At 33.4% G+C, this 12,344-nt stretch overlaps 1 protein-coding gene and 1 long non-coding RNA gene across 2 annotated transcripts; both read left to right on the forward strand.

Annotated features, from left to right (window-relative positions):
• Positions 1–678: 678 nt before the first annotated feature.
• LOC130960528 (60S ribosomal protein L27a-3-like) lies at positions 679–1,414 on the forward strand. The gene has a single exon (XM_057885945.1). It carries the CDS (start codon positions 759–761, stop codon positions 1,200–1,202), a length of 444 nt encoding a protein of 147 aa, XP_057741928.1. The 5' UTR covers positions 679–758; the 3' UTR covers positions 1,203–1,414.
• Positions 1,415–9,035: 7,621 nt separating this feature from the next.
• On the forward strand, positions 9,036–11,771 carry LOC130963707 (uncharacterized). Its single transcript, XR_009079831.1, has 6 exons — positions 9,036–9,886; positions 9,990–10,195; positions 10,298–11,047; positions 11,151–11,356; positions 11,459–11,598; positions 11,682–11,771. It is a non-coding gene; the product is annotated as an uncharacterized LOC130963707 (long non-coding RNA).
• Positions 11,772–12,344: the final 573 nt, after the last annotated feature.

The raw sequence follows: 12,344 nt of genomic DNA on the forward strand, positions 1-12,344 counted from the left end.
AATTAAAAAAATTGATTAATATTGAGTAACTAAAATTAGTTTCTTATATTTTCTTTGTACTAAATATAAGATTTGTTTGTGAATTGGTGTATAGAAATTAAATGATATCTTAGGATAAGAAGCGTGAATTGATTGTAAACTCATCATAATTCCTAAATGATTTTTTGAAAAGATAATACAAATTTTGGTAGATATTTTCTTATGTATTTATAAAATACTACGTAGAGAATTTTCAAAAGCTTTAAAATGTGAATTTGGTAGACTATTTTTAAGAGATAGGCATTAAGTTCTGCATGAAATTTAAAAGGTATATTAATTAAAAAATATTACTTTTTCGACATCTTTTGTATATTTTTATATGATTAATAGTATATTACGCAAAACTAATTTTTTTTTTAAGAGATTTTCGGCACCCAAAAGATAAAGATCTAATTTTTACAATTAAGTTTTGGAAAAATTTAAAGTATATTGAAGAACACCAATATTCTAATTATTTTAATCGTTAATTTTAATTAATATATATTATATATATTTTTAATAATTTAGATTAACAATTAAAACAACTAAAATATCAGTATTCTTGTTATATTTAAAACTCTTCGGTAAGGTTTTTTGTTAGAATCTAAGGTTAGCCCACACGGCTCAAGCCCATAAAAGCAAAAGCTCCTCACCCAATTATAAAATACTCCCAAACACCCAAACCCTAATCTGCTATCTCTGTCCGCCGAGCCCTACGTTCACTTCACATTCGATTGAAAATGACAACCCGCTTGAAGAAGAATCGCAAGAAGCGCGGTCACGTGAGCGCTGGGCATGGTCGTATCGGAAAGCACCGCAAGCATCCTGGAGGTCGTGGTAACGCCGGTGGCATGCACCACCACCGAATCCTATTTGACAAGTACCATCCCGGATACTTCGGTAAGGTAGGTATGCGCTACTTCAACAAGCATCGCAACAAGTTTTACTGTCCAACCGTTAACATTGACCAACTCTGGTCACTCGTCCCGCAAGAGGTGAAGGATAAGGCTTCCGCGGAGAAGAAGGCTCCGTTGATCGATGTCACGCAGAACGGTTACTTCAAGGTCTTGGGAAAAGGTGTGCTCCCTCAGAACCAGCCTGTTGTCGTCAAGGCTAAGCTTATTTCCAAGCTCGCTGAGAAGAAGATCAAGGACAATGGCGGCGCCGTCCTTCTCACCGCATAAGTTTCTTTTTAATCTTTTTTTCGTTTTCTTGTGATCTGTTCGATCTTTTTATCTGGGATCTGTTTTGAGACTGTTACACTGATTTCTTTGATTTAGATGTTAGTTTTAATTTTACTTACTGTTATGGATATTTTTTAGAATGCACACAGGAAAACCTGCTTGGTTCAATTCAATATAATTTTAGTTACCTTTTCGAAGGGGTTTCTCCTTAATTACACAATACATAAACACTTTGCATCTCTCATCAGTTTTTAGGGTTGGGAGAGCCAAGGACATTCAAGGGTGCTTGGCCAGCAGATCCCCTAGCATGTGCTGCCTCCGCTGCTACCATTGATTTCTTTATCTGTTGAACATATAACAAATAAACGAAATAATAATTGTAATAATAATAATAACAATTATTCATCTAACAGGTAAAAAATATAATTACTAGATTAAAGTGGAAGAAAAAAAAAACACTTACAGCCGGTAAAAAATATAAGAGTTAAATCTCAGAGTAATTTGAACTTACACTCGAGGTTAATCTCTCAAATTAATAATTACTCAAATTCATTTTTGAAATTGTCCTCGACACTAAAACTAGGTCATTTTATATTTATATAGAGAAAAAAAGGAATCCCAGGCTTTCCCTTTCCTTTCCTCTTTCCTTCCCTTCCAAATTGTATCCAATTCACAAAACATTGAAAATTCAAATACAATAATTGAATCAAATTGGCTAAGCTTTGTGATGATCATGAAAAAAAATAACATACAAAATTCAGATGAATAAAACAAAATTCACTTCATCAGAAAAATGGAGTCTGAAAATTAGAAACATTATAAAAGGCTGAAAAGGCAATAGAGCTTCACAAAAGGAAATCATAATTTGTATCTGAAAAGAAGATAGACCATGACTGTAACCTTTCTCTCTTCGGTTATTTCCTCTTAAAAAAGAGTGACAATTCTTTTCATCTTTTATTATTTTTCTGTGATTAACAAATTATTGTTTTGTTTCATTTGAGTTACTCACAAAATCCTGCTTTTTATTGGCACGGATTGCCGAAAAGGAAAGAAAAAGAATAAGAGAAATTGGGAATGGGCCGAAAAGGAAAGAAAAAGGACAGGAGAAATTGGGAATGGGTTGGAGAAGAAAAATGGGAGCGTGAAAGGGAAATTGGGCAACGGTTGAGGAAGGAAAAAAGGACCGGAAAAGAAAAGGAAAATTGGGTTGAGGAAGGAAAAAAGGACCGTGGGAAAATTGGAAATGGAGAAAGGGAAAGAGAAAAAGAAAAAGAGAAATTGGGAATGGGTTGGAGAAGAAAAAGGGGAGCGTGAATGGGAAAAAAAAAGGGAAATTGGGTAAGGGTAGAGGAAGGGAAAAAGGACCGTAGGAAAATTGGAAATGGAGAAAGGGAAGGAGAAGGGAAAGAAGAACTGAGAAAGAATAAAACAACGTTGTTTTGAGTGGTTTCCAATAAATTATTTTAAGGACTATTGTGAGTTTTGGAGAACAATTTTACAGACAAATTTAAATAATTATTAATTTTAAGGATTATTTTAAAATTTGAGTGCTAATTCAAGGATTATTTTGAAATTTAACTCAAAATATAATTACTTACAACTTGCTAAAACATGATAAATACAAGTCTAGAATATGACATTCAAAAGAATATATATATATATATATCTCGGTCTTATGTAGCTTTTAATTTTATCACCACCAAATCTAGAAAGTGTCATATTCCAAGTTTTTTTTACAAAGATGAAGACACAGAGTTAAATGTGAAATGTGCTGAAACCAAACTCGAGCAAGAAGAAATTTTCTAATCATTAACATAGATGTAAAAGTATGTCTTTTGCTTTCAAAGTTGTTGATTTTTGATGCTTAACTAGGGAGTGTACACCTTAACTTTTAGTATTTCATTATCGTACTAAAAGTTTAGGCGTTATTTATCTCTGAACCTTTTTATTTTATACCATCTTTATTTAATATTGATCTTTCGTGAATACGAACCAAAACCTTAATTAAGAAGACGAGAGAAAACTTTATTTTCAATCACTTAATCACAAAAGTATTTATATATTTACATAGTATTAAATACATAGACTTATTTAAATATTCTCAAAACAAATCCTACCCCTCTAAAAACGAAAAACAATAAACGATGAGAGGAAAATAAATTCTAACAACTCAACTCGTGAACAGAATCTTCTGTATTCCTGTAACTCCGCACTAAACCTTCGCACCTGTAGCTGAAAAGGGAGAAAATAGGGGGTAAGAATTGGGGAGTTCTTAGTAGGGTCAGTGTTAGAAGTTAAGTTCGTTTCATTATGTTTCCAGTCAATAACAACAGTCAACAAAGTATAATCCAACTTAGCAATTAGGTTGCGTTTGTTTTTGAGAACAGGATAAGACAAGACACTGAAAATAGAACAGGACAAGACATTGAAGGACAGAGATACAAAATTTTGTGTTATTGTATTCTATTTGGTGATAAATTAGAACAAATATGAAAATACAATTTATTCTCATTTTTTTTAAAAAAAATTGAGATAAAAAATATAATCATGAAAAATTAATAAGAATAATAAAAGAAAAAATAAAGAATAAATTGTGTCCCTTGTTAGTGTCTTCGTGTCTTTCCTGTCAAGATGGACACAAAATACACTAATTCAGTGTTTCTGGACACATTGTCTCTGTCTATGTCTCCTCTACCAAACATGATTCTGTGCTTCTGTGTCACTGTCTCAGTGTCCTATCTTTGTAAACAAACGTAGCCTTACAGAACATAGAATTCAATCACAAGCACACACAATCATAGAAAACACAATCACAAACAAATATGCCTAAAGAAGTATGATGCATGTCTAGTCCTATACAGGCCATGAGCTCATGTGTTGGTTTGTTGTCCGATTTTCGACACTAGTCCTAATATAAGCATTTCGTATCGCCGTCCCTATCTTAGCCAACGTTCCATCCATGAGCGTTACGCATTGCCGTCATCATCGGGGAACCTTCCTTTCGGTCTTTCCAGTGAGCGTTACGCATCGCTATCCCCACTGAGCTGTCCATATAGTATCAAGTGAGCGTTACGCATCGCCGTCCCCACTAGACACTTGGCCCTAAGGCCCAAACAACACTCAACTCTGTTTTAATCTTTGCTCTCTGCTCTACTATGATAGAGATCCCTTTAATTAATACCTTCTTTTCTATCTGCTCACCTGTGGTAGACGTTCATCAAATTCTTTTAATCTTTGTTCTCTACTCTCCTGTGGCAGATATTTCTTTTAGTTTCTTTTATTCTTTAATTCTTTTATTCTCTGTTATTTATTGAATTATATTTCGATTTAACTTAGCAAGCTTTGTTTGAGTTTGGCTTCCAGTGCTATAATCTCTGTAAACAACCTCTGTCTTACAGGTGCGACTCTCTTGAGCCGATGTATACAAACATAACTTCTGTAAGCAACCTCTGTCTTACAGGTGCAACCATCTCCTAGAGTGGCAGATATATCTCTGAAAAGTAAATCTCGGTGGACTCACCACCATATCTCTCCTTATCTCATTTTTTTGTTCTTTCTTTCTTTCTTTTCTATGCTTTGCCCTCCTTTGGCAGGATTCTTTTAAATTCTTTTAATATTTATTCTCTGCTCTCCTGTGGCAGAGGTTCTTTAATATTTTTCTTTTCTTTCTTTTCTTATCATTCTATAATATAATTTATCTCTGCATTATTCCCTCACCTTTTCCTAAGTGTCTTATGAAAAAGAATTATATATTACTTTAATTAAGTCTGCATTCTCTAAAACTTTTAGGACCACTCTGTTTGTTCTTCTCTGACTTATAATAATATTAATAATATCTCTATTAATTAATTTTATAATAAAATATTAACAATAATATAAATAGAGTAATTTAAATGATAAATAAATAATATATATACATATTTTTTTTAAAACTTAGTTTATAAAATCTTATTTTTAAACTTTTATTAATTATTTTTAAATCACAAACTTTTTAATATTCTATTTTTTTAACCTTAATATTTTATAAAATTATATTCGAACCCTCACTTATTTTCATATTTATAAAAATAACCTGAACTTTTATAAAATACCCATTTTTACCCGTGCACTTTATTTATTATCCAAAATGCCCAAAAACTTATATAATTACAAATTGTATCTCGATTTTTATATACAAATACAGTGTTACTTTTCAAAAAAAATTTAAATATTAATCTTTCTCTTATACCAAAACCAAAACCCTTAACCCTTCCCTTTCAAAATATTACTTGTATTTTTAATCCATTTTTGAGTCTTTCGGTTACCGATTTTTTACAACTTTAATTTAATCTCTCTGTCATCACACCGCGCCAATTTATACTTTATCCTTAATAATATTCCAATCTAAAAATCATCAAACACTCCAGCTGGCCGTTCATTCATAGTCGACCCAAAATCTCAAGCAAACAACAATAATTCAACATAAACTCATTTAAATTCAAACGATAATCAATCAAACTAACATTCATTCATCCAATTCACTTTAAATAGTTATAAAATTACCAAACCCTACCTTCGTGTAGAAATCACAACAACGGAAACTCCATAGAAACTTTCTGAGCAAGTTGTTGAAGAGAAAAACGTCAGAAATTATCAGTGCCTCCTAGAACTCCAATTGACCAAACTCAAGGGAAAGGAGAGCTACGTCACCATCAGCTTCCACCAAACAAAAGTAATGCCAACGTGTAGATAAGAAAGATATAAACACTTTTATCGGATTATATTTTTTATTGGAGTTTGACAATCAGATTTTCTATCGGTAAAGAATTTCACAAATATGATCGCATTATAAGTATAGTTTCTAAACCAACAGAGAATCCTTTCGTACAAAAGTTTTGGTTGTCACAAGTAACAAACCCTTGATAAAATTGATAATCGAAGTATTTAAACCTCGAGTCGTCTTCTCAAGGAATTGCAGGGATGTGTTTTTATTATTGGTTATACAAAGGTATATTTTGGAGTTTTTAAAAGGGTTGAACAAGTAATTTAATTGACAAGAAAAATAAATTAATAATTAATAAAACTCTTGGCAAGGTATGAGAGTAAGAAGTGCTATCCTAGTTATCCTTATCAATGGTGATGAGAATTGGGTTTTAATCCAACTTAGTTAACCTTTACTAAACAAAGGAAGGTCAAGTGGACTAATCAATTTGGTCCTTCACGTCCTAGTCAATTCCTAAGAAAAGACTAGAGTCATTGGAATTCAAATCAATTAGCAAAAATAACAATTATCAATCACGATGAGTTTGATAACTCATGAGTCTCCAATTGATCAACCAAAGATAAGAATGTAAAAAGCTGAATAAAAATCACAGATCTGAAATACCTCAAATTGCATTAATAAAAGGAAATCAATCTAAACATAAAGAGTTCATAAACTAAATTGAGAAAATAAATAAAAGGAACATTGAACCTGTGATTTGAAGAAGATGAATTCCTAATTCTAATAGAAATCCTGATCCTAATCCTAATCTTAAGAGAGAGGAGAGAACCTCTCTCTCTAAAAACTACATCTAAAAACCTAAAATTATGAATTATCCGCTTCTGCTCAATATCCATTAAGTCTCTGCATGTTCCCTGGCTTTATTCTGTGTTTTTGGGACGAAAATTGAGTCAAAACGCGGCCTAAAATCGTCCCCAGTGTTTCCTGAATTTCCTCTCCACGCGTGCGCGTCAGGCACGCGCTCGCATCGTTTGCGCGAACTCTAATCCACGCGTACGTGTCAAGCACACATACGCGTCGATGTGATTTTGTCCAATTCGCGTGGTCGCATGAGCCATGCGTCCGCGTCGGTATTCGTTGGTCATCTCTTTGGTTTCTTGTGTTCCATCCATTTTTGCAAGTTTTCTCTCCATTCTCTAAGCCATTCCTCCCTTATGAAACCCGAAACACTTAACATACGGATCACGGAATCGAATGGTATAAAGGAGAATTAAAATACATAATTAAAAGATATCTAGGAAGCAAGTTTTCAATCAGAGAACTAAACTAAGAAAGAATTGTAAAATCATGCAAATCATATGAATAAGTGGGCAAAAATTTGATAAAAATTACTCAATTAAACATAATATAAACTATAAAATAGTGGTTAATCAGAGTTACAGATCTCAAAAAATCAAGCTCAGAAATATTGGTGAGGGTCACGTGTCTATGGAGGTTTCCAATATGGTTTCACGCTCTCCCTCTCTATTTGTTCTTTTTTGGCTTCGGTGGTTTTTAATTGATCATGAAAGAAGTTTGATAATTATCTAACTTAATGATAATGATGTGTCATGCTTTATAATAATAATAATATTTATAAAAATTAATTTAAATTTTGTCTATTAAAATAGTTTTTAATCACAAATCATATTTATTGAATGTACACTTCAACAAATTTTATGGTAGGGACATGTATCAAAAAAATAAAAATATGTGTAGCCTGTTTAACTGTTGAAACCCTTTGAATAAGCATTGAGCTAAGAGTGAGAAATCGAAGAAAGAGTGTAATCAATGTACAACACTTGCCCATCTTTTTGGCGAGGATAAAGAAATTAGAATGAGAAAGTTAAAAGTTGAAAAGGTTCTGAAAATCGGACCGGATCGACTGGTTTGATTGGTTTAATTGCAAACCAACGATACAAGCGGTCTGATTCTCTTCTATTAACCGCTGGAAAAAAATCGTAAAAAAATCGATAAATCGGCTGAAAATCGACCGGTTAGATCGGACCGGTGACTGGCTGGTTCTTCTAAAACAGTAAAATGGCACCATTTTTAATTGTTAAAAAAAAAACCCGACCCGATTACCACTCGTGAATCCCCCTTCTTCCCCATTTATTCATCTCAGTCTCACACTCTCACTAATCATAGCCCTTTGGAAGCATTCCCAAATCCCAGCCCAGTAGCCACTGCCGTCGCCGGGGTTCTCAGGTCGTCAGTGCCACCGTCGTTGCCTGGTCTCTTCCCCCATTCATTCATCTCAGTCTCATACTCTCACTAACCCTAGCCCTCTAAGCATTCTCAAATCCCAGCCAAGTAGCCACCGCTGTCGCCGGGGTTCTCAGGTCGTCAGCGCCACCGCAGTCGCCTGGTCTCTTCCCCCATTCATTCATCTCAGTCTCACACTCTCACTAACCCTAGCCCTCCGAAGCATTCCCAGCCCAGTAGCCCGCGGTCCTCAGGTCTTTAGCGCCACCGCCGTCGCCTGGTCCTCAGCATCGCCGCTTCGTCTTCGCTGGCCACTCACTTCGTCTTCGCTGGTCTTCGCTTCGTCAGCACCCAGGTGAGTGACTCCTCTGTTTCATCTTCTATGTTAGAAATTAGAATGTATGATTCTGATTCCAAAACGCTTAATGTTGATGTTTTTGTGTTTTGCTGTTTTGTAATTGTTAATTTGTTACTCTGTTTTGGTGTTTTGTTAAGGCTGGAAAGTGGAAACTGACTCTTTTGTAATATTGTTGAATGGCTGAATGCTATAGGCAAAATTGTGTTTTGTTGAATGGCTGAATGCTGTAGGCAGAATTGTATTGTGTTGAATGGCTGAATGCTGTAAGCAGATATGGTCTTGTGTTGTAGTTAAGAATATGTTGTTAATTTTCATTGTGTTTGGCTCCTGCTTTAGGTTAAGAACATGGTTAATTTTTATGCTGTTAATTTTCATTGTGTTGTGGCTGTTTTTAATTTCATTGTGTTGTGGCTGTTATTGATTTCAGTTATGGAAAATAGTATTAATCAAAAAGCAACTGCTGATAACAATGTTTCTGTGAATAATAACATGTTTGTCGATCCTCCTATTTCGAATGATGATGCTGCTAATCCTAATTCCTGTAGTGCTAACGATAGTCAGTCACAATGTTCTTCTAATCTACGGGGAAAAACAGATTTAGCTGGAAAATATGTTGCTCTATAAACGGTGAATGAAAAACCACAATATCAATGTTTATTTTGTTTACAAGTTTTCAATGGAGGTGGAATTCACAGGATGAAGAAACATCTAGTAAAGATTACTGGAGACGTGAAAAAATGTCCTAAAGTTCCATATGATGTAAAATAACAGATGGAAAGTTTGTTGAAAGAAATTCAAACCAACAGAAAGAAAAGAAAAGTAAGTTTTGGTGAAGAGGGTGGTGATGAGGTAGAGGATGCAATTGATGAGGCAATAGCTCAAGAAGAACAGAAGCAACAACGTACTTCGAGTCAGTAAGGAGTTGGAGGCGCTCCAAAGAAAAAAGCTAAAGTCATTCCTCCTATGTTTGCACCAAGAACAACTCCAGGAGCTCAATCAAGTATTAAAAGTGTTTTGCAAAACAAAGAGGCGATACACGAGGTTGATAAACGGTTTGCTCGGTGGCTTTTGGATTGTAAAATTTCGTTTAATGTTGTGATGACGCCATTTTTCCAGATATTATCAACTCAAGATGGGACAAGCATTTGAAGAAAGATCTTCATGCGGCAGCTTACTTCTTGAATCCTAAATTCTTTTTTAATGAAAATTATAAAGAAGCACCTGATGTCATGCGAAGTTTGTTTGATCTTGTTACCTTGTATCGCAAGTGTAACAATTTGGATTCAGTTCAGGCAATGAAAGAAATACATTTATATAGAGTTCGGAAGGAAAGTTTTGATAGACAAGAAGCTATTCGAGCTGCATCTGAACTTATGCCTGGTAAGAATATGGCTGAATATTTGTTTAATTAATAATAACTTCTTTTAGGCTCCTATGTTCTTAATTGATATCTTCTAATATGTTATAGTTTTATAATTGGTAGATGAATGATGGAGGTTATTCGGAGGCTTTGCTCAATGTTTACAAAAAATAGCTGTTCGCATTCTTAGCCAAGCATCTGCTTCTTTTGGGTGTGAGAGAAATTGGAGTCTTTTTGACCAAATTCATACAAAAAAAAAGAAATAGATTGGAGCATGATAGTCTGAATGACATTGTTTATGTTACCTATAATTTGCGTCTTAAATCCAGGTAATATATGTTTCATGAAATATCATATTGTTTCATTTGTAATCTTTATCATAACAAATTTGTAAATTATTAAATCTTCATATATTGTATTTAACTTTTTAGGAAGGAAAAAGAAAAAAGAAAGCAAAAGACACAATATGATCCAATTGATTATGAAAGCATCAGTCAAGTTGACTTTTGGGTGACTGAAGAGGTTGTAAAAAAAGTGAATGTCCTAAAGTTCCATATGATGTAAAATAACAGATGGAAAGTTTGTTGAAAGAAATTCAAACCAACAGAAAGAAAAGAAAAGTAAGTTTTGGTGAAGAGGGTGGTGATGAGGTAGAGGATGCAATTGATGAGGCAATAGCTCAAGAAGAACAGAAGCAACAACGTACTTCGAGTCAGTAAGGAGTTGGAGGCGCTCCAAAGAAAAAAGCTAAAGTCATTCCTCCTATGTTTGCACCAAGAACAACTCCAGGAGCTCAATCAAGTATTAAAAGTGTTTTGCAAAACAAAGAGGCGATACACGAGGTTGATAAACGGTTTGCTCGGTGGCTTTTGGATTGTAAAATTTCGTTTAATGTTGTGATGACGCCATTTTTCCAGATATTATCAACTCAAGATGGGACAAGCATTTGAAGAAAGATCTTCATGCGGCAGCTTACTTCTTGAATCCTAAATTCTTTTTTAATGAAAATTATAAAGAAGCACCTGATGTCATGCGAAGTTTGTTTGATCTTGTTACCTTGTATCGCAAGTGTAACAATTTGGATTCAGTTCAGGCAATGAAAGAAATACATTTATATAGAGTTCGGAAGGAAAGTTTTGATAGACAAGAAGCTATTCGAGCTGCATCTGAACTTATGCCTGGTAAGAATATGGCTGAATATTTGTTTAATTAATAATAACTTCTTTTAGGCTCCTATGTTCTTAATTGATATCTTCTAATATGTTATAGTTTTATAATTGGTAGATGAATGATGGAGGTTATTCGGAGGCTTTGCTCAATGTTTACAAAAAATAGCTGTTCGCATTCTTAGCCAAGCATCTGCTTCTTTTGGGTGTGAGAGAAATTGGAGTCTTTTTGACCAAATTCATACAAAAAAAAAGAAATAGATTGGAGCATGATAGTCTGAATGACATTGTTTATGTTACCTATAATTTGCGTCTTAAATCCAGGTAATATATGTTTCATGAAATATCATATTGTTTCATTTGTAATCTTTATCATAACAAATTTGTAAATTATTAAATCTTCATATATTGTATTTAACTTTTTAGGAAGGAAAAAGAAAAAAGAAAGCAAAAGACACAATATGATCCAATTGATTATGAAAGCATCAGTCAAGTTGACTTTTGGGTGACTGAAGAGGTTGTAAAAAAAGTGACTGATCTTCCTAGTAATGTGGATGACTTATTGCGTGAGTATAGTATATTTAATTTCTAATGATTTATTAGAATGTTATTAGTTTACAATATAATGATAACATGTATATTTTATTAGGTGAAATTGATGCTGATTTATATCAAAGTGGCAGTGGTAGTAGTGGTCTTTGTGCTGCATCTCTTGATTCTTCTGCTCAACAAAGTGGGAATGAAGGTGAAGATCATCCCACCTTACGGATTTTGATGATTGATAAACCATGATGTTAGGATTTATATTTAGATATGCTTTTATTACTATTTAACTTGAATTTGGATTTTGATAAGATCATATGTATTTGGTTGATGATATTTTATGTAGTGTTTTAAATTTTGAAGATATTTTAAGATTTATATTAGACTATAATTATATTTTAAAATGTTTATTTATAATTTATTTATTATTCTATTCTAAAACAGTTTATCCAGTTAAACCACCAATTGAATGAGTTAGACTAATAAACCAATAAGCTAATACCCAGAATAGTAACCACCAATTGAATGAGTTAGACTAATAAACCAATAAGCTAATACCCAGAATAGTTTGATGACCGATTCGATTTTCTGAACCTTGGTTGAAAGACATTTTTTATCATTTATTTATTTAAAAAAATAAAAGGGGAGAATTTTCTCTTTTATGTAGATGGGGAATTGGGGATTGAAAGATCTGAAAAATGGATGGAGGAGAAAGGAAAAGAGGAAAATGTCAGAAGTAAAAATGAAAGAGCATATTAAAGACTAGGGT

This window comes from Arachis stenosperma, chromosome 2 (assembly GCF_014773155.1).
Source record: "Arachis stenosperma cultivar V10309 chromosome 2, arast.V10309.gnm1.PFL2, whole genome shotgun sequence".
NCBI lineage: Eukaryota > Viridiplantae > Streptophyta > Magnoliopsida > Fabales > Fabaceae > Arachis > Arachis stenosperma.